Below are 22,034 nucleotides of genomic sequence, written 5' to 3' on the forward strand. Positions count from 1 at the left end.
GAGTCTATAAAGGCCAACATGATGATTTAGGAGGGGAAGTGGAAGGTGGGTCTGGGCCTTGATCTAGCTGGGGTCCACTCTCTAGTCAATGAACCCTGTCTGTCCATAATGGACTGCTTTGTGGCCAGAGAGAAGGTGGCAGACATGACGTGTAGTTCTCAGCTGAGCTCTGTGGGAGAGAGGCGGAGACCTCTCAAATGTGCAATGAGCTTATACACGCCGACTATGTATGTACATATAGCACCAATGTATGGCTGTGCAGGCAAGTCTAGGTACACACTACAAATCAGACAGAAACACACCCACCCACACATGTACCAGTGTCAAAGACATGGCAGGAGACCAAGGCTGGTAGTCCAACACTCGTGATGATCACTTTGAGCACCAAGTAGAACACCTACAAATGCATCCGCTGAGTGTGGATGTGTGTGTTAATGTGACTTAGACGTTAGTGGCATGTAGAGGACAAAGCCTGCAGTGCTGAACTGGTAAAATGACCCTGTTGGATGCTGTAGTACTGCACAGGACATTTGATAACGCGGCCCTAGAATTTACCATCAGTCACCATATTTGGGTGGGGGGGTTACTACCCACATGTCTTTTAGTTTCAGGGGCAGAAATAAGATCTTGGCTTGCAGCATGCATGGGGAATGTTTTTCCCCAAAATGCATCATGAGCACACTGTAATGGGCCTCCTAGCCACCAGGGAGCGGTGGTGGGTTTTTTCTCCCTTTTTTTCTTCATTAGGGGTATTTGCTTTTAAAAGGAAAAGCTCAATTCTAGCCACTGCGGAAAGGTCTTAAACTTCCATTATTTTATTGTCTTTATTGAGCAGCAGGAGGCGAAACCTCTGGTTGCAAAAATATGTCTGATTGAGTCTATCAGTTGATTTATTACCTTAGCATATACACGTGTTTATGGTCTCAATCGCCACTTTTCTGCAATTCAATTTATTTTGTATAGCCCAATATCACAATATACAAATTTGCCTCAGAGTGCTTTACAATCTGTACACATAGACATCCCTGTCCCAGGACCTCACATTGGATCAGGAAAAACTCCCAAGAAATAGAAAAAACGTTCACGGGGGAAAAAAGGGAAAGAAACCTTCAATACAGCATGATGTTCATTTAGTAAATGATGGTCCCATTTTGAATAAAATAGAGGCGTGGCTACTTTAGGATTAACAAACTGCTACCAGTTGCCACTGGTTGCAAAAAGCCAAGATGGCGACGGTGCACGAATGAATGGTAATGTTGGTGAATGGTGATGATATTCATCTTAAATAACCCAATGAAGGAAGACAAAACGCTCATACCAATCTAGAGCAGATAAGCGGCAAGAAAAAGAAATTAGAGTAAAAAACGGCATAAAAAATACAGGGAAGGAATTAGGAATGTAACCTTTTTCCTTTAGTTTAAAATATTAAGTTAGCAAGGCTAACTACCATACATTACAATGCGTTTACATTGGTACCTACCGTTGATGTTCTATTATGCAATATTGGACCTAAACATTGTCAAATTAATTCATGACAACTAGAAAAGGGAAAATCTAAACGTAAGTTGTCTTCCGTCTTTGGAATAATGTCATAGGCTAGCTAGCTTTACATCAGCCAATTACATGAGGCTTTTGTGTAATGTTGCGTCACTGTCCTGTATGTTTATAACTTCAGCAAACTAGTAGAGCTGAAAATTAGCATAATTTTAACATAGACAACAGTATTCATTGTTGCTTTGGGCCCCACAATGTTTAGACATGGCCCCGCTAGCATGGGCCCAAGCAGAGGAACTGCATGCTCGTACCAAGAAAGCCAGTCAACCTCTGAACACACAGCCTCTTGAGAGCCTCTTTCAGGAGTGTGCTGGCCTTCTCCCTCCTCCCTTGCTTCTGCTCACTCTCTATCCATTTCTCGACATATGTTTACCATTAAGACTGGCAGGTGTTGTGGGCCTGCCCCTTCTCTCTATTATTGCCCTGCAGCCGCAGCCAACATGGGGAGGCCTGCAAAAAGGTTACTTGAAAAAAGAAGTTAACTCAAAGGCAAGGACGTTCTGACTGAGAACCCCCAAATGATATAACTTAAACTTCTTTCCGAAGGCACGCTCTGCCCTATATTCTCTTGGTGCTCCTCTCTTTATAGCTAAAACTAACTCTTCCGTGTCACTTTTTTTTGCTTGTTTCCTTCCTTTCTTTTTGTTATACGTCTCCCGACAATTAAAAGTGTGTTCACCCATCTATTTATTATGAAATTGTCAGTCCCTGTAGGCTGGAAAAGTTGCTTCTGAAAGTTTAAAGTGTTGTCCTATCCACAGAACAGCAGGTGTTTCCAGCTTTAATTATTAGCTTTTTATTATTCATGGCAGAAGGAAAGTATAACACATTCTAAGTATCAAGTTTATACCTTGCATGGTTACGTTTTCCCAAACTAAAAATGGAAGTAGTTTTGAGCCATTTAATACAGTAATATGAGGACATTTTGATACTTTCTCTTCCGTGTAAATTATTAGAGTCCATTGTAACAGACAGGAGACCGACCACAGATATACTCCTTATTTTACATCCATCTTTAAAGCCTTTGGAGTGCGAGTTTTTTATGAATAAGATTCTCGTGGAAAAAACACACACAGAACAAGCAACAGTTGTTTTGAAAACAAAGCACTGAAAAAATGAGAAGCACACAGAGGGAGACGGGAGAAGGGAAAATACTAGAAACAAAGTCGAAAAAGAGAATGGAAGTATGTATCCCCTTTCCTCTAATCTCTTTCTTCTCTACCTGGAACAGTGCTCTGGTCTGCATGGTCCGGGCTGAGGGGAGTGGGGGTGGGCGGGGAGGAGCTCGGGCCAGGGAAAGGGTTAATGACACATGTCTGGACAAATGGCTCCCAGTGGAGCTATCTGCTGATTCAGCCCCATTACTTCACAAGCATTAAATATGTCTGCTCTGACCGCTCTCTGCTTCCCCCCCACCCCACCCCCAGCCCCAATGCAAGTCAACAAATGCTAATCAGAAGGGGGCATGAGATTTCCAGACTTTCTATGCTTTTCTCAAAAGCGCTTGGAGAAAAACGTGTACCAGTCATCAGTGTTAGTGGGTCAAACTGAGTCTGGAAACCTGCTCTTTTTTGCAGCTGCAACACTACTGAGCCTTGGTATTTTAAAAAATTAACGTAGCACATATGCAGTACCGTACTTTATATAAAGCAGAAACTTAGAAACAGAATAGGAGGGGAACAGACGTCAAACTGTTTTCCACGGTCATTCAATTAAATTTATTAAATAGAGCCCAATATCACAAATTAGCCTCAGAGGGCTTTACAATCTGTACTCGTACGACATCCCTGTCCCAGGACCTCACATCGGATCAGGAAAAACTCCAAAGAAATAGAAAAAAACCTTTCACAGGGAAGAAAGGGAAGACACCTTCAGGAGAGCAAGAGAGGAGGATCCCAATAGATGTCATGTGAACAGTGTTAGAGTTACAACACATTCAATGAATATGACCGAAATGTCTGAATAATTATCCAGACCTCCACATCCATGAAACAGAAAGGGGTCGCGAGGCGGGCATGGGTCTATCTCGCTCTCTCCCGCTTCACCACTTCATTCCCACTACACAACTGGCTGTGCTATTCTCCAAATCACTGACCCTAATCTAACAACAATTGACTTTAGATGGGGCCATTCGTGTTTTCCACGGGAGTTGTTTCAACCGGTTGCAATCCGTAACGACACCGGTAGATGACGCCAAATCCTACAAACGGTACTTGTACTGCTTCTGGTTACAGAAAACGAGCCAAACTAATTTGGCGCTCATCTGGCGATAGCGATGTGCTTTCCAACTGTGACAAACGCTGTGACTCGTTTACTCTTCATGCCTCCTAACATTAACGCTCCGTTGCTCGTTTGAACCATTACTGCAAAACCTCTTACTGAGTGCGCGATTTGGACTAAGTCGGTTAAATAACTTATAGTTAGTCCACTAGAACAGTCACAATGGCAACGACACAAACAAAAATGGCCACCATCCCGCTACATTGAGTTGAAGTGGAACGTCCATGCCTGTGACCAACAGTGCGATACGAATAGTCAAAAGTGAGTCCCAGATCCCATGATTGCTGCGGAGAAACTGTCCTCAAAAGAGAACAAATGAAACCGAACACATGTCTACCTGCATGCTGACCTTTGTTACCAATGGTATACCCGATGTGACTGCTCCAGCTGCCCCTGTTAAATCAGTGTTTTGTAACATAAAGTGCTCAAAGTGGGACTTCTTTATTTCATAACTATATAACAGATATTGCCAACCGAAGGCCCCAATATTGATCAAGCCTATGACACTGTGTGCACTTCGTAGTTTGTAAATTGGTGAAAGGAGGGCACACTTCTGTTGTTGATCACTGTGCAGTGGGCTAGTGGAGCTAGTGGGAGCAAACCTAGTCCAGGGTTAACAGTCTTACATAAATCAGAACAGATGGCCGACTCTCTGCAAGCCAGCTGGCTTTCGTTTTCCTGTGTGCAGGACAGGACCTGACAGTGCAGGTACAGAGTGCAACTCGGGGGCCTGATAAACACAACACATATGTGTGAGTGTAATGGACACTGGACATCTACAGGCACGTATTTAGCCAATAAACAGTCATAGAAAGCGCATGTATGAAAAAATGCTGACACAAATCGACTCTTCGATCTACTCTCGCATCTCCAAACTTGTTGTGTAATATGGAAATTGTGCGTAACTAAAAACAACGCCATTTGTTTTGAACAGAAGAGGAGGTGGTTTTTAACAAGGATTCATCAATCCCTCATCAGATTAGGAGGCCTTGTAAATGTCAGTTTGCAGTGACCCCTCCATGGGGGATGGGGTTGACTATTAGGATAAGGACAAACTGGGCCTATGTCCAGAACTGGTCAGACATGTACACTACCGTTCAAAAGTTTGGGATCACCCAGACAATTTTGTGTCTTCCATGAAAAATCACACTTTTATTCATCAAATGAATATAAAATATAGTCAAGACATTGACAAGGTTAGAAATAATGATTAATATTTGAAATATTAATTTTGTTCTACAAACTTCAAGCTCAAAGGAAGGCCAGTTGTATAGCTTATATCACCAGCATAACTGTTTTCAGCTGTGCTAACATAATTGCACAAGGGTTTTCTAATCAGACATTAGTCTTCTAAGGCGATTAGCAAACACAATGTACCATTAGAACACTGGAGTGATAGTTGCTGTAAAAGGGCTTCTATACACCTATGGAGATATTTCATTGGAAACCAGACACTTCCACCTAGAATAGTCATTTACCACATTAACAATGTAGAGAGTGTATTTCTGATTAATTTAATGTTATCTTTATTGAAAAAACAGTGCTTTTCTTTGAAAAATAAAGTCATTTCTAAGTGATCCCAAACTTTTGAACGGTAGTGTATGTGTGGGAACTGCACTGGCTAAGAATTAGCTTCTAAAACTGACTATGCAATCCAAATCATAACACCTTCTCGAGAGATGACGCCGTGACTGTGAACCAAATTACCTATAAATGAATGTGTATGTTTATTTGTGGAGTTCAGTTTAGCTCAATTGTCAACCATGTACTGCAGAACATTACTGCATCAAACAACATTGATACCAAGGCAATATCATGTTTGTAATATGTGCACACACACATGCATAAAACATGTTCAAGGAAGATCGCTGAGCTCGATCATTCAAGGTGGTCTTTGGGAGGAAAATGAGGCGCATCTAATGTGCTGTGCCTTATGTTAAACAAGCTGTTTTTAAATGTTCCAAAACCATACATTATCTCAGCTTTTACGATCACACAGATTAATACACACACCCACAGCAACAAATAAAATAAACTCTTACAAATCATCTAGTTGGTACGGACTTACTACCTCGACAAAGGCAGAGCCTCGGGTGTAAATGCAACTATACATAAGAAATGTATTGGGATGGGAGATGTGACCTTGACCTCAGCCTTTAACCTGTGCTACCTCAGACACTAATGAACAAAAAGCAAACCTCTAGGCAATATGAGAGGTTGCAAGTGCAAAAATGACTGAAGCTTCCACCAATCTCTGTATTTTTGGTTAGTTTGTAGGATTATTTTCAGGACCAGTCGAGACACTTGACCTCAACAATAACCTCCTGCAGTCCTCTGTGTGCAAAGCCTTTCCCCCAAAAAATACCTTTTGCAAATGTGTGCAAGTGTGTATGTCGAAACAATGAACAATATACAGTGCAATAATCTGTAAAATGAATATTTATTTTTATAGTTCTAACCCGTAATAGATCACAATGTAAATTCCCATGTGTTAAAGTACCCAGTGAGTTTACCAGCACAAGTGTTTTCTCTGCTTGCTGCATATAAACAATTTTCATTCCCTGACTCGGCAATAACAGAACAACCATAGCTTTCTTATAAGCCTGTTTCTAAATATAGTCCAATGAGAGGAGCGAGGCAAAACTCTGGATTAAAAAAAGATCCAGAGGCTGGGCCTGGGACGAGTATAGAGTGGCACAGGTTGGAGCTTTCACAGGATAAGGAGAAATGGAGAGATTTAAAGAGAGGGGTAGATAAGTGGGGGTGGGGTGGGGCAAGACAAACTAGAAGATAGTGAGCGAGGGGGAGAGAGAGAGAGAGAGTAATGATCTACACATGGTTTCATGCCGGAGCCTCAACATAGTAACCATAGACACATGCCGGGGTCTCCTGGGACTCATCAGCAGGACACAGCTGTGAGCTGGACAGCAGAATTCTATTAGCACCAACTATGCACACATGCGCATGCAAACACACATACACAGAGAGTTAATTTGGGTATTTGACCGTGTTTCGGCATGTTACAAACAGCACGGCACACACAGCCCGTTACCCTCCATTGGACCTGCCATGCTCGTGTACTGGATGACTTCGTTCATTGAGTGGGCTACAAACGGGTTGGAGGGTTTAAAACATGGAGCCAATGTGCCGGGATAACTTTCTACGAGATCCCTACGGACACAAAGAGGTATTTTGTTCAACATTGACAGGCACGCCTCTAAACTGTTCACAACGGGTTATGTTTCCAACTAACTTGTTTATGTGTACACTTTGTGTAGTCTTCTTTCTCATCGGCCCATGACTACTGGCTTGATAGCACTTAGAAAACACAGGTATCCACCCAATGCACACACAATGGATGGCTTTCCTTGTCAATGTTTATTTTGTTTTGCACAACTATTGTGAAGTCAACAAAGAAACTGTAAATGGACAAAAGCATAAATGCTCTCTAGAGCGACGGGGACTTCAGCTACCCGGCAAAGTTACTGGTGTGACCGACAACAACAACAAAACCGGCAAACCAAATGTATCCACCGGAATTGTTCATTTTAGATTAAATGTATGAGTGTGTGTGTGAGAGAGAGAGAGAGCAATACCTGCCACATTGTAACTGAGTTTGTTTGAGTATATAGACGAAGGTCTTAAGTATCAAGCCCAACCTTTTATCATACTCTAATAATCTGTTGTATTTTCTGTAACTAAGTAACCAATCGACTGTACTTCCTGTTTACACAGGCACCTGCATTCCCAGTCTACCTGAATAGTCAGGTGATATTTGTTTTAGGCATGCTTAGCATAAAGAGAATTTATTTCTAAAATGATGCTGAAACACCCGTCTGGATGTAAATGGTTTTAGTTTTAAAACCTTTAAATGGAAACATTTGTGATGATAAGCCCATTACTTCTCCATCGAGGCAAACGTGTATAACAAATTATATGAAATGAGGCAGCCAGTCAATACATGAGTCACTGTCAAAGCCTAACACCATTGTGATCCATGTTGACGCCAGCAGAGGAGGTGCAGCCACAATTAAACCCTTTCAAATCATCCTTTTCTGGACCTTGGCCCATTGCCTCAAGCCCAGCCCCACTCCTCAATAACAACCCTTAATGAACTCCGGGTTGGCCTTAAAGCTTGAAGTGATAACCCAGTTACACACATACATTCTCTGCTTGCGCTTATTTGTGTGCAGCGCAGTATTTGCATCCTCACGCCTTGTGTTGTGTTATCCCTCCTCCTGCCTCTCTCTCTCTGTGAGTGTGACATGTTTGTCGAGCGAGTGGAGGTAGTGATTTAGTGCTGCTAAGAATGATGACTCTGCCAGAGGGGCTGGCAGGGCACTGTCTCACTGTCATACGCTTACTCTCTAGCCGTGGGGAGGGGTGGAGGAGGGAAGAAGAAAAAGGGAGAGGGACAAGAGTGTGGGGGGAGAGAGAGAGAGAGAGAGTGAGAGAGAGAGAGGATTGAAGGAAAGAGAAACCGCCGTCTTTTATGGAGACCAATCCTCCAAGCCTCACTGCCTAGGCCAACTTTACAGGATATATTGGACAGTTCCACACCACCCCGCCCCCACCCCTCCAACTGCTCTCATTTCTCAGCTTCTTTTCATGCTCCCCTCCTTTTTGGTTTCCAACAAGGCAAGCCTTTAGCCGAACTCTAGAGAGGTGTAAAAGTATTACCATGTCAACAAGTGCCTTTTACCGGCTCTCTCGCTCACACACACACACACAACAATTGAGGTCAATCATCTGCAAGAAGGACCTTAGTATACACTGTTCCACAGAAGGTGCCAGAATAAGTCGAGCAAAACCAAAGCCCAAAGGACAAAGGACATGAGAAACAAAAGAGAAACCATTATCGTCTCATTCTTCAAGGGAACTAATCTTCCCTGGGATGATCGATTAAGTATTCATGCAAGTACTGCACCGTACCGGGATATATGCTGTTCACACTAGGCATCAACAGGCCTGGAAACCTCATCAAAATGTGTGAAAATAAATCAGTAAAAGGATTCTTATGAAAACAAGAGAGAAGACCGTGGGGGAAGAGAGTTCTGAAGGGTGAGATGGACCCCAATTGCACTTTTCAGAACTTGTGGTCTCTTTCTACCAGTTCCCAGTGTATGGAGCGACGGAAATACTAGTATGCAAAAGTACAGATCTGTAAGGAGAGGGAGGGAGGGGTAAAGCAAGTGGAGAGGAAGAGAGAGAGGGAGGGAGAGGAGGAGCCCTGCCCAGTTGCCTGGGGAGAAAACTGCTCTGCTGCTGACTCAGGACTCTTTGTTTGACAACTCTCTCTCTCTCTCTCTCTCTCTCTCTCTCTCTCTCTCGCTCTCTCTCGTCTTTTTTCAAACACCCAGTCACCATCTTTTCTCTTGTGCACATGCTCCGTCTGTCGGACTCATGCCAATAGTTTCACTTTGACTTACGTGTCACACCCTCTCCTGTGTTTCCACCCCCATCCTCTATGTGTGATCATGTCTGTCTCATACTTCTGCTGCCAATCCCTTCCCTTACACTTTTTCATCTGAACAACACGATACAAAATGTCTTCTTCTTATGTGATAAAAACAGGCTCCTACATCTCCAATAGTTTTACAAACAGTGGTTCACGATCAGGACCAGAGCTCTGGACCGTTTTATTCTCTTCCAGCAGCGGCAATTTCCAGATGTTGGTTGGCAGTAATCTCCCAGCAGGCTCAGGTATATGTTCCCAAATGATAGTGGGGGGGGGAACTGTGAGAGCAGAGACTCATTGACAAGACTGAGACGCCTGATATCTGGCAGTTAGGGTAAAGGTGGCTTGTCATAGAGGACAAGACACTCCAGCTAAGAAAAGAATGTCAAAAAAGACCACAAGAAGACTGACAGACGAACAGATCGTAAGAGTGATAGACCCTCTGAGAAAATAATGGTTGGCAGACAAAGATCCTATAGTAAACAGAGAAAGAGGAGCAATGGTGATTCCAGCTGGACGTGGTCCCATTCCCAGAATGGCAATGCTGAAGAAGGCTCTCAAAGACCCTGATGGGACCCCCTGGATTCACCCCCAAAAACAGGAGGTAAAGAGGGCCTTGGGGAAGGAAAAGGGAGAAAGGGAGCCAAGAGGGGGAGCACTGATAAACACAAGGTAGTCCATCACACACGGAGACAGGGACGAGGCAGGCATGTGCAGCAAAAGGAGCAAAGATAGAGAGGGATTATAAGTTACACTTTAAGGAAAGCATGCTTGTATCTCACTGGAGTTTAAACAGATTAGGTGTTAAATCAATGACTTTAGATAGACAGATAAGGAAAGAAGAATTCTTTTGGACACCAAAAATCACAGCTCAAGATGGTAAATCCGGTATTGTCATGATTGAGGGCCATTTAACATGTGTATGAAATAACAGGCAGTATCCACACGGAGATACCTGTGGTTTCACACTTTAAAAAAACCCCTACTCTTGAAAACAACACTGCCATTCTGAGCTATAACTTTGACATACGATTTATGACTCATCATCTCCCAAAACCGTGTGAGGGTGACAGCTGTTAATACATTGGGGAAGGAAAACTGCAAGCATGTGCACCCCTTAGAAGGAGACATTTTAGTTGTTGCACATGTCAAGAGTGTCGGTAAGAACTGGGCTCAGCCTGAGGCTAACATTAAAACCATCTGATGATCTGACTTATTTTGCCTGTGGTTAAGACTAACCTACGGATGGGGGAGGAGAAAGAAAAGGGAGCGGAGAGAAGGGTGAAAGAGAGGCGATGTACACTGGTTTATCGGTGGAGTGTGACAGGAAACTATCGTACCAGGATTAAGCTGTTTTAATGCAGGGTTGTTACAGGTTTGAATACTCACTAAGTCCGGAATGAGCATTAAACCAAAAGGAACTAGAATGGGCACTCGGTAGAGCGCATACCTTCGCATATCACAAGATTGGGTATTGAATTATGAACATTTTGGCATTAGTTGCATGCCAATTGGATACAAATTGACCGTGCTATGGTAAAAAGAAGATTTTGACCTTTTCATGACCTTGACCTTTGACCTGATCGATCCCAAAATCTAATCAAATGGTCCCCGGATAATAACCAATCATCCCACTAAATTTCATGCGATTCGGTTTTAAACTTTTTTTGTTACGCTAATAACACGCATACAAATAAATAAATAAATACACGGCGATCAAAACATAACCTTCCGCATTTTCAATGCGAAGGTAATAATGGTAACAAAATAATGATGATATCTCGCCTTGATGACAATATTTTGTACTGCTTATGACCTTGAGCAAAACAATGAACTTGTATCAGTTCTTGGAACAATGACCGGTTTATCTTTCCCGTAAGAAAAGTAGAACGTTTGCCTTATTTGTCACTACAGGTTCTGAAACACTGACCAAACAATATCTGCAGAGCATAAGACATATTCCATAAATTACGTGATTTCTAATCTAAACGCGTGCACATTTTTAAAAAGGAAGAAAATATCGTGAAAAACCAAGCAGCTATTACCAAAAATGTATGTGAGCATGGGTGTACAGTGGAGTAAAAAAAAAGCACAGTGAAGAGAAGGCGGATGACGGGGGAGGCGGAGTGAAAGAAGCGAGAGGGTGCTCGCCTGGCACAATGAGTCCTACTTGTTAGCCAGTGACAGTGTCAGGGATCGTGACAGGGTCCAGACGCTAGACACCAGCTGCAGCGCCTCGTAAATAGACTGCTGTCTCGCAGGCACATTTGCACGGCAATGGTTGCACGCACACACACACACACACACACACACAGGCATGTGGGCACATGCATTTACTATGGCAGGCACACAGACAGACACTGACTTATTGTCTCTCCCAAATCTTGTAAAAGGGACAGTGAACCTCTTTGTGTCCTGTGAAAGCTTCTGTGAAGAGAAAGCATAGTCCACACACGAGAACTACAAACTCATTAAAATGGCAACAACAAAAAGAATTAAACATGTATTAATAATTCAACAACGTGTTCAATAATAACTCGATGTTGACGCTCTACAAAACAGAACCAGCGTTGTGTTTAGTCCATGTGTGGCTTGCTGGAACAACAAGTTTAATTCCTTTCCCAGTACTTTTACCTCGATGTAAACTTTATGTGTGTGTGTGTGTGTGTGTGTGTATATCTATATGTGTGTGAGCGCGCGTCACCCCTCCCTTCACGGTGATAATGAGGGGAGTAACAAGCTACATCTGTCCTGTGGTGCGTGGAGGGAGAAAATGTGGAGGAGAAAAGGGAAAAGAGCAGGAGAGAGCCGAGAGTTGAGGGCGAGAGGAGAACCGAGCTGGACGGGGGGTGAAAGGGTTAAATGCGCAGGACTGATCCTGCTGAGCCAGCAGCAATACGTTAAAGTGCAAGGTTTCATTGAAGCAGATACAGAATGAAACTCCTTCCCATTAGTCACGCTCGGAACTGAAAAGGCTCTTTGCGCCGCTTAACCCTTACGGCCCCGCCGGCAAACCACAGCAACAGGTGAAGCCGCTGTGATCGATAAGGGCGTCTGTGTTTGCGTGTAAACCCACTCGCACAATGAGCTTTAAGTCATTTTAGTCCGGTGACCAAGTGTGCGTACGTATAACAATGTCTGAATGCACACATTAGAATTCAGACCGGCCTTTGAAGGAGGGATTCCCCCCCCCCCCCTCTTCTTCCTCCCACGCCATGCTACAGTACACACTGTCTCTGGGGGGCTTAGGGAGGAGAAGGCAAGCCCTTCCTCCACTTATAGAAGGGCAGAACCATACTCATCATAATCATCATCATCATCCCACTGAGTCCACCACAGCAAAGCGCTGAAGAAACAATGGAATAAACCAACCACGTAAACAAACCAGCAATGGGAGGATGTATGGTGAAGCGGATCATCACAAGAAATAAAGGAGAAAGTGGTACTCAGTTCTGTCTGTTATAGTTTCAATAGCACAATATTTCTATTTTTGTTTCCACACAGATAAAGCTGGCTGCATTGATTTCCTCTGCTCGTGGCTTTAGTCTGGCAATTTGACCCCAAACTACCAAAATCAGTTTTGTTCAGAAACCCAAGCCCAAATGTAATGGTTCCGGTAATGTCTCCCTTCCAATGTCCATACTCCACAAATTACATTAATGTAAACGCCCCAAAACACACACCGTATCCCTCTGGAGATGACATGTGTGGGAGAAGTCCTGAACATCCTGTGAGGGCAGAGCAGAGAATTATTCATATTGCTCCCAACCAACCGTTCAGCAATAATAAAACAACAATTAACGTTCATCATTTTCTCATTTCCTCTCTCATTACAACTCCAGTTAACATCAGCACACGGAAACACGAACATGCAGCATTCAGCCTGATGTGGTTTACAGGGATGAACAATGCATAGAAAGCATGAGGTCAATAACAATGAGCGACACAGTATAAAACAATACTGCACCAAAAAAGCTGACACTAAAGGTTTCGGGGGAGAGAGACTGGACTGACTCGCATAAATGATACGTTTGGAGTTGGGAATAAAGAAATGAAATACACAAAACGGGCTTGCAGTATGTGGAAGGATAGGTTTCGTAAAGTTGCAGAGATCTTAGGACACAGCCCAGCTATCCGACACTGGAGAGCCGTTTGTGGGGTTTCCAAAACTATTTGACCAGCTGTTCTGAGTCTACTGGCCCCTTAAACCTGCACACACGACCGTTCTCAAGTTTGGGGTCACCCAGATACTTTTGTGGTTTCCATGAAGCACTTTTCTTTATCAAATGAATTGCAAAATTAATAGAAAATATAGTCAAGACATTGACAAGGTTAGAAATAATGATTTTTATTTCAAATATTATTTTGGTCTTCTAACTTCTAGCTCAAAGGCCAGTTTTATAGCTTCTCTCACCAACATAACTGTTTTCAGCTGTGCTCACATAATTGCACCACATGGGTTTTTTTAAGGACTTTCTAATCCTCCATTAGTCTTCTAAGGCGATTATCAAACACAATGTACCATTAGCACACTTGAAATGGGCCTCTATTATGTAGATGTGTCATTAAAAACCTGACGTTTCGACCTAGAATAGTCACTCACCACATTAGCAATGTATAGAGACTATTTCTGATTAATTTAATGTTATTTTCATTGAAAAAACCTGTGCTATTCTTTGAAAAATTAGGACATTTCTACATTTTTTTTCTTTTTCCAAGTGACCCCAAACTTTTGAACGGTAGTATATGTATAATGTTATCAACCGGAAAAAAGACGGTCGAGGAGGTGGAATGATAACACCCATTACTTTGTCACACAATGAAACACGGTTGGCATCACCATTTTGACAGCGCTCGTTCATCTGTGAAAGGGGTATTCGGCCGAGGACGACTAATTGCATTGTTAATGTTAAAGTCACAAGGTTTTGGGTTAGAGTCCTGAAATACAAACAAAAGCTCCAGGTATTTCAATGATTTGTTCTACGATTTAAATAACATCTGTTAATACCACTTCTTATGAATTGTGAAACTTTTATGTGTTCTAAAAGAGGCTGCCGCTAACAAGTGGCTAACTTAGGGTGACCAGACGTCCTCTTTTCCCCGGACATGTCCTCTTTTTGAGACCGGAAAAATGTGTCCAGCAGGGATTCCAAAAACATCCGGGATGATTCTTCGTAGGATATTTGTGTTTCTCTGGGTCTTTCACAAACTAGTAGCCCCCCCCCCCTCCCCCCACACTCGTCGACGCCGCTGCCGTGGGTCCCTTTCCTATCAGACGAAGTGTCCTCTTTTTCACAAACTCAAATCTGGTCACCCTAGCTAACTCAGACTACAAACGGTCATCTTGCACTCGTATAATTAGTTTACAGCCCAACGTTTGCTTTTTACTTCTGCTGATTGCATTTACATTTAAAAAATCGTAACAGTTGAGTTGATTTGTGAGGATTATCTCGCTGAACAAAACTTGTGTTTGCCACTCTGATTATTTTCTACAATATTATATATTTACATATATATATATATACATATATTAAACTTAAATACATATATATACACACATATATGATATGATATTCCTTTATTTGTCCCAGTGGGGAAATTTCAAAAATCACATCAGAGCATCAATGAAAATAAATATAAAACACAAAACTAAAAAACTAATTTATAATACGAAATATACAGGGGGAAAATAAAGTAAAGTGCTGAGTTAAGAGCTGAGTTTACCAGGATCTCCAGCGATCTCCTGCAGTGTGTTGTGCAGCCTATATATATATGTATATATATATCTACATACATATATACACATACATATATATACACAAATATATATATGCATATATATAAATATATATACACATACATGTATATATACATATACTTACATACATATATATATATATATATATTGGAAAAATCACATTGGCTTTTTATTGAGGGTTTGCCTACACAAATACATCATCCTGCATCACTCTCTTGAGAGTGAACTTGTACGAGTAGTGAAAGGACAAGGGATTTATCGCCAAGTCAACTTTATGTCAACAGTCCTAAATGTCTGCAACATCTTTCAGTTCATCATCCTGCTGTGGTCTTGAAAAATAAATGTTTGCAACAGTTCCATTCAGCAGTAACGGCTTCCTGTATATGTGTGTCTATGTGTGTGTGTATATATATAGATGTAAATAAATAAACTTGACGGGTAAAAGGCTTATGCTTACTCCAGTCTTGTCACAGAGCCGCAGAGTGTTGAAGGAGCCCACGGCAAACAGCTCTCCATCTGGAGCCCAGGACAAAGACGTGACCGGGTAGTCATGAGACGATGAGGAGTAAAGCAGACGACCAAAGCTGTCCCATACCTGAGGAGGGAGGACACGGTTTGAATTATAAAAATCAAATCATACCCACAAGACATCTAAAAATGTACTCAAATACAGCTCACCTTATATTTACAGTCTTCTCCACCTGACAGTATGACGTCATTAACTGAATTCCAGTCCACCTTTAGAACGATCCCATCATGAGCCTTCCACTAGAGAGACAGAGGGGCAGAGAGAGAGAGAGAGAATTATACATTCACAAGATGTTATCCATAGATCAGTGGTTCTCAAATGGGGGTCCGTGTACCCCTGGGGGTACGTGAAGGCCCTCTGGGGGGTACGTGAGATTTGTTTTTAAATATATTTAAAATGAACATCCATTAAAAAAGCCTTTGAAAATAGTTATTCAATAAATATTCAATGATATGTAAGTGTAAGTTCATAAACTGAATTGTATATATTATATATGATAGGCAAAATGCTGCATATTACATATTTTTTTCAACCCAAAATGCTTTGCACTGGTCAGGGGGTACTTGCCTGAAAAAAGTATTTCACAGGGGGGTACATCACTGAAAAAAGGTTGAGAGCCATTGCCATAGATAACTTATCCCTTTTGTTGTCGACAAATCATATTTATCGCACACAGTTCATCTCCATCATCACGTGTCAGTCACTGTACCAAAGAGCGGAAAGCCTGCCTGCATTACCGCACCGTGTTTCTATCTTGTTCCTGTTCTCTCTACATGTCTATACTCTATTTTATATTTCCTACTTGCTCCTTCCATGCGCCCAAGGAAAACACACATAAAAGTGCACATGTGTGTTGCGTGAGTCTGTGTAAGGGATCAACAAAGCTCATCTTCGGGTCCTGTTTTTCATACCCCATTTAAATCAGATACCCAAGTCAGGCCATTTCAAACCCATGTTTGACTTTGGTTTGCTGACGCACATCAATCCATTCAGATTAAGTCTTCAACACGCATCGCTGTGTGTTGTGCCGCATGTGTGCTAATAGCTGAGGAAGAGGAAAAGGGTGCGAAGGCAAACATTCAGTGCTCCACTGTTTATCCCAGGTGTTGTTCAGTTTTCAGAAGAATTATAACAAATATATCCATTAACACTGGTGTGAAAGGTCCTCAGCACTGCACCCTCTCTTAATGCAGTAAGCACTCTAAGGCATATAGATCTATTATATTTATATTCCTTTTATTTAGCCTTTATTTAGCATGCAAATAAACAAAATTAATGTAACTAGAGCCCAGAAAAACTGTATGGCAACTATGATACAATATAAACTATGATACATTATTATATGGATTGAATGTATCCATAGAATTATCGGATTTTTCTTAATTTATTACACAATAATGTGTTTTTTAAAGTGTTTGTTATTGAGTGTGTACTGTTGTTAATTCACTGATCCGTTGGGAAGTCCATTTACCTATTTTTTTATTTAGAAAATAATCTGATTGTGTGGCTCATGTGATTCATTTTATCACAGTTTTTAGTTCTTTATTTCTATGACGATAACATTTTCGTCAAATTTAGTAACAAAGTAATATTGGAAAACGATGACATATTGAATCCTAATTGTCTATTGACTTAAGTCCTAGATTTGTACCTCTTAAAAGAATACATGAAGTTAGTGTACCTGTATGATTTTGGCGCTGGGTTGCAAAGGCTTGATGACGAGTTGTCTTCCGGATGTGTAGAGGATTCTGTCCGAGTCTGGACCCCAGGCCACAGAATACACAGGAGACCCTGGAAGATGCAGAAACCGAGGTAAACAGAAAATGAGATCTTGGACTAATCCAAAGCCCAAAGCAATGGAATGGGCTTCCACACTTAAAGACTTGTCATACTTGGTGCAAAATTTAAAAGAGGAATTTTATAAAAATATAAATGACTTCATATTAAAAGTGTATGTGTATGATTCCCCCCCCCCCCTCCTTTGACAAATCAGGAGTTGAAAACTAGCTCGAGGCTACAACGGTGTTGATTCCATTTCTTAGAAGGGATCAAATTCCCTCAGAGACCGTGCCTCGCTCAGCCTATGGAACAACCCGCCGCTCGCAAACGCAGCAGCTGAGAAAACCTAACAGAACCTCTACAGTACGAGCACAAATGTGTGTCGGATTGTGGCTACGCGCGTGTGTCGGGGGAGAGGACCTGCCATTCCCACTCCAGGTGCATGTGGTTTCTCACCAATGCCAACTGGTCACATGATCTAAACGCGACAAAGACGAGGAGAGGGGCTGAGGCAAGTTCCTCTCTCCCCCCTCTCGCTCACTCACTTCCAAACTATCCTACAGCTCTCTCTCTTAAAATGGGTCATGGTACCCAAGATGAACAGCCGACCCCAGTAGCACACGCGTGTGTGTTTGTGTGTGTCTCAATGGAGCTGTGGGCTCTCAGAAGAAGAAACACCTGCAGTGATCGGAGTGCAATATGGATGATGATGATGTGCATCTCTGGCAATGCGACTATTTCTGGAGGTCTTCTGATCAGCCCAACACACGGGAGCTGATTCTCTGAACAACCAGTTAAGGAAAAATGTTTCTAACTCCTGGGGCTGAATTGCTGTTCCCCTGCCAGGCTTTCCATAGCACCCGTCATTCAGCAGGAGTGTGCCATCCATTTCCAGAGAAGCCAACTTTCATCCACTCCCCCCATCTTTTCTTGTCCCACAACTGAAAAGAAACATTAAATAAGTGATAAGATGATAAGTAAGGTAACATCAATTCAATTCAATTCAGTTTATTTGTATAGCCCAATTTCACAAATTACAAATTTGTCTCGGAGTGCTTTACAATCTGTACACATAGACATCCCTGCCCCAAAACCTCACATCGGACCAGGAAAAACTCCCAAATAACCCTTCAGGGGGAAAAAAAGGGAAGAAACCTGGAGGAGAGCAACAGAGGAGGATCCCTCTCCAGGATGGACAGATGCAATAGATGTAATGTGTACAGAAGGACAGATTTAGAGTTTAAATACATTCAATGAATATGACAGAGTGAATGATGGCGCCGCGAAAGGTCGCCTCGGTGTGTTGGTGCGCGATGTTTTTTATTGTTTTCGTTTTAAATACTGTTTTCTGCTGGGATTCCCAGAGCTCTTTCACCAGAGAGGAGCTCTTGAATATCAGGGGAACAACTCCAGCGGATTTACTTCCAACGTTTTTAACTTCTGTGGAGTTACTGGACATTTTTGTAAAAGGTGTGCTCACCTTCGCCCACGTGGTGAAACGCCGGCGGAGAGGGAAACGTTCGGGAGCGCTTGTACGGCTACGGAAACGGGGATCTCGTACAGCGCTGCCGGGCATATTTCTCCAACGTCCGCTCACTGTGCAACAAACTGGACGAACTCCAGCTGCTGGTGGGAGAGACAGAGACTTCTCCTCATCCTCCGTTCTGTGTTTCACGGAATCATGGCTTAGTGGCTCGATACCAGACTCTGCGCTCCAGCTCGCTGGCTTCCAGCTGTTCCGAGCGGACCGGGTCTCGGAGCTCTCCGGTAAAAAAGGGTGGAGGAATCTGCTTTTACCTCAACAACGGCTGGTGCAACGACGTAACGGTGATTCTACAGCACTGTTCGCCGGACCTGGAATCTTTATCATCCACTGCAAACCCTACTACTCCCCACGTGAGTTCGCTTCATTCATCCTGGCCGGAGTTTACATGCCGCGCGGGGAACGTGCACGAGGCACAGCGGACCTCGCTGAACAGATACGGCGTGTGGGCGGACCTTCCCGGACTCTTTAGTTATTGTACTCGGGATTTTAACAAAGGAAACCTCAGCCACGAACTCCTAAATATAGACAGTTAATTAAATGCCCTACCAAAGAGAAGAGCATTCTGGACCACTGCTACACAACAATCAGCAGGGCCTATCACGCCGTCCCTCGAGCTGCACTGGGAAACTCTGACCACGTCATGGTTCATCTGATTCCCTCATACAGGCAGAGACTAAAGCTCTGCAAACCTGTGGTGAGGAAGTTCAAGAAGTGGACCAGTGAGGCTCTGGAGGATCTGGGCGTGCTTTGACTGTACTGACTGGGATGTCTTCAGGACTGCTACCAACAGCCTGGATGAGTACACAGAGGCTGTAACTTCCTACATCAGCTTCTGTGAGGACAGCTGTATTCCATCCAGCTCCAGGGTGAGTTATAACAACGACAAACCCTGGTTCACAGCGGAGCTCAGGAAGCTAAGACTGCAGAAGGACCAGGCATTCAGGAGTGGGGACAAGGACCTGTACACAGAGTCCAAATACAGGTTTAGCAAGGCGGTGAGAGATGCTAACGACTGTACTCTGAGAAACTGCAACAGCAGCTCTCAGCAAACGACTCTGCTTCTGTCTGGAGAGGGCTCAGGCAGATCACCAACTACAAGCCCAAATCACCCCACTCCATGAACAATGTGCTTCTGGCAGACAGCTAAATGAGTTCTACTGCCGCTTTGAAAGACAATGGAGCAGTCCTGAGACCATCCCCACAGCCCCACCAACAAGCCACAGACCATCAGCCCACCCTCCCCAGCCCATCAGGCTCACACCTCTGGAGCACCTCCATCAACTCAGCGCATCCTGGAGAGCAGTCAACAGGCTGTTTAAAAGCAGAACCCCCGCAGCAGCGGGCCCGGACTCCTCCCCCCTGTAGCACTGTGCGGACCAGCTGTCTCCGGTGTTTACCGACATCTTCAACACCTCCCTGGAGACATGCCACGTTCCAGCCTGCTTCAAGGCCTCCACCATCATCCCGTCCCAAAAACCCAAGATCACAGGACTCAATGACTACAGGCCCGTCGCCTGACCTCTGTGGTCATGAAGTCCTTGAACGCTTGGTCCTGTCACACCTCAAGACCATCACCGACCCACTCCTGGACCCCTGCAGTTCGCCTACAGAGCCAACAGGTCTGCAGACGATGCAGTCAACATGGCCCTTCACTACATCCTCCAGCATCTGGACTCCCGAGGAACCTCGCCAGGATCCTGTTTGTGGACTTCAGCTCTGCCTTCAATTCCATCATCCGTCCCTGTTGCAGGACAAGCTCTCCCAGCTGCAGACTCCACCTGCAGGTGGATCACAGACTTCCTGACCGACAGGAAGCAGCACGTGAGGCTGGGGAAACACGTCTCAGGCTCCCGGACCACCAGCACGGGTTCCCCAAGGCTGTGTTCTCTCCCTCTGCTGTTCTCCCTGTACACCAACAGCTGCACCTCCAGTCACCAGTCCGTCAAGCTCCTAAAGTTCAAAGATGACACCACCCTCATTGGACTCATCTCTGGCGGGGACGAGACCGCCTACAGGTGGGAGACTGACCACCTGGTGACCTGGTGCAGCCAGAACAACCTGGAGCTAAACGCTCTGAAGACAGTGGAGATGGTTGTGGATTTCAGGAGAAATGCAGCCCCACCCGCCCCTCTCATCCTGTGTGACTCCCCCGTCGACGCTGTGGAGTCCTACCGCTTCCTGGGCTCCATCATCTCCCAGGACCTCAAGTGGGAGCTGAACATCGGCTCCATCTCCAAGAAGGCCCAGCAGAGGATGTTCTTCCTGAGGCAGCTGAGGAAATTCAACCTGCCAGGGAAGATGATGGTACAGTTCTACACGGCCATCGTTGAGTCCATCATCTGCTCCTCCATCACCGTCTGGCACCCTGCAGCCACAGCCAAAGACAAGCGCAGGCTGCAGAGCATCATCCGCTCGGCCGAGAGGGTTATCGGCTGCAATCTGCCTTCCCTCCAGGTCCTGTTCACTTCCAGGTCACTGAAGCGGGCCAGAAAGATTGTCGCCGACCCTCCCACCCTGGACACTCCTGTTCGAGTCCCTCCCTCGGGAGGAGGCTGCTCCATCATGGCCACGACCTCCCACACCAATAGCCATCAATGGACCCCGGGACTGACTGACTGTCACCCCAGGACTACCACCTCTTCTTCCACCTTCTCTCTCCTCCTTCTTCCCCTTCCTCCTCCTCTCCTCCCTCTCCTCCTCCTTGTTTGTTTGATGTTGCACCAAAAATTCCTCGTTTGTTTGTGAAAACATTCATTCTTTGGCAATAAACCTGTTTCTGATTCTGATTCTGAATAGTTCATAGTAGGCATATTCCACGATGGAGACCTCCACGATCCATCAGGCAGATGGCGGTGGGGAGGAGGAGCGGAGTCTCAACAGTAGGCGGAGTCTCACAGGACAGGACAGTCAGCAGGGCAGGAATTCCACGATCCAGACCTCAATGATCCATCAGGCAGATGGGATCTAGGGTCCGATGACCCCATGAGACGTGAAGTCACAAGGACTCCGGGGAGAAAGCAGAGTTAGTAACTCAGGGCAGCTGTGGCTACTGATGTAGCTTACCACCACCGGGATGACTGTGTGTGTGACTACTGGACTCTGTAAAGCGACTTCGGGATGTCGACATGCC

At 44.1% G+C, this 22,034-nt stretch overlaps 1 protein-coding gene across 4 annotated transcripts in view; it reads right to left on the reverse strand.

The window, feature by feature from the left end:
- ift80 (intraflagellar transport 80 homolog (Chlamydomonas)) overlaps positions 1-22,034 on the reverse strand; it is a 44,838-nt gene that overhangs the window by 14,629 nt on the left and 8,175 nt on the right. For all 4 annotated transcript variants that reach the window (XR_008834814.1, XM_056440789.1, XM_056440790.1 and 1 more), the window contains exons 6-8: positions 17,261-17,370; positions 15,729-15,818; positions 15,508-15,645 (exon numbers count right to left, since the gene is read on the reverse strand). Coding sequence is in view for 3 of the 4 variants with exons in the window: in XM_056440789.1 (XP_056296764.1) it covers positions 15,508-15,645; positions 15,729-15,818; positions 17,261-17,370 (338 nt within the window). In the remaining variant the exon portion in view is untranslated. The remainder of the gene's footprint in view (positions 1-15,507; positions 15,646-15,728; positions 15,819-17,260; positions 17,371-22,034) is intronic.

This window comes from Pseudoliparis swirei, chromosome 20 (genome assembly GCF_029220125.1).
Source record: "Pseudoliparis swirei isolate HS2019 ecotype Mariana Trench chromosome 20, NWPU_hadal_v1, whole genome shotgun sequence".
Lineage (NCBI taxonomy): Eukaryota > Metazoa > Chordata > Actinopteri > Perciformes > Liparidae > Pseudoliparis > Pseudoliparis swirei.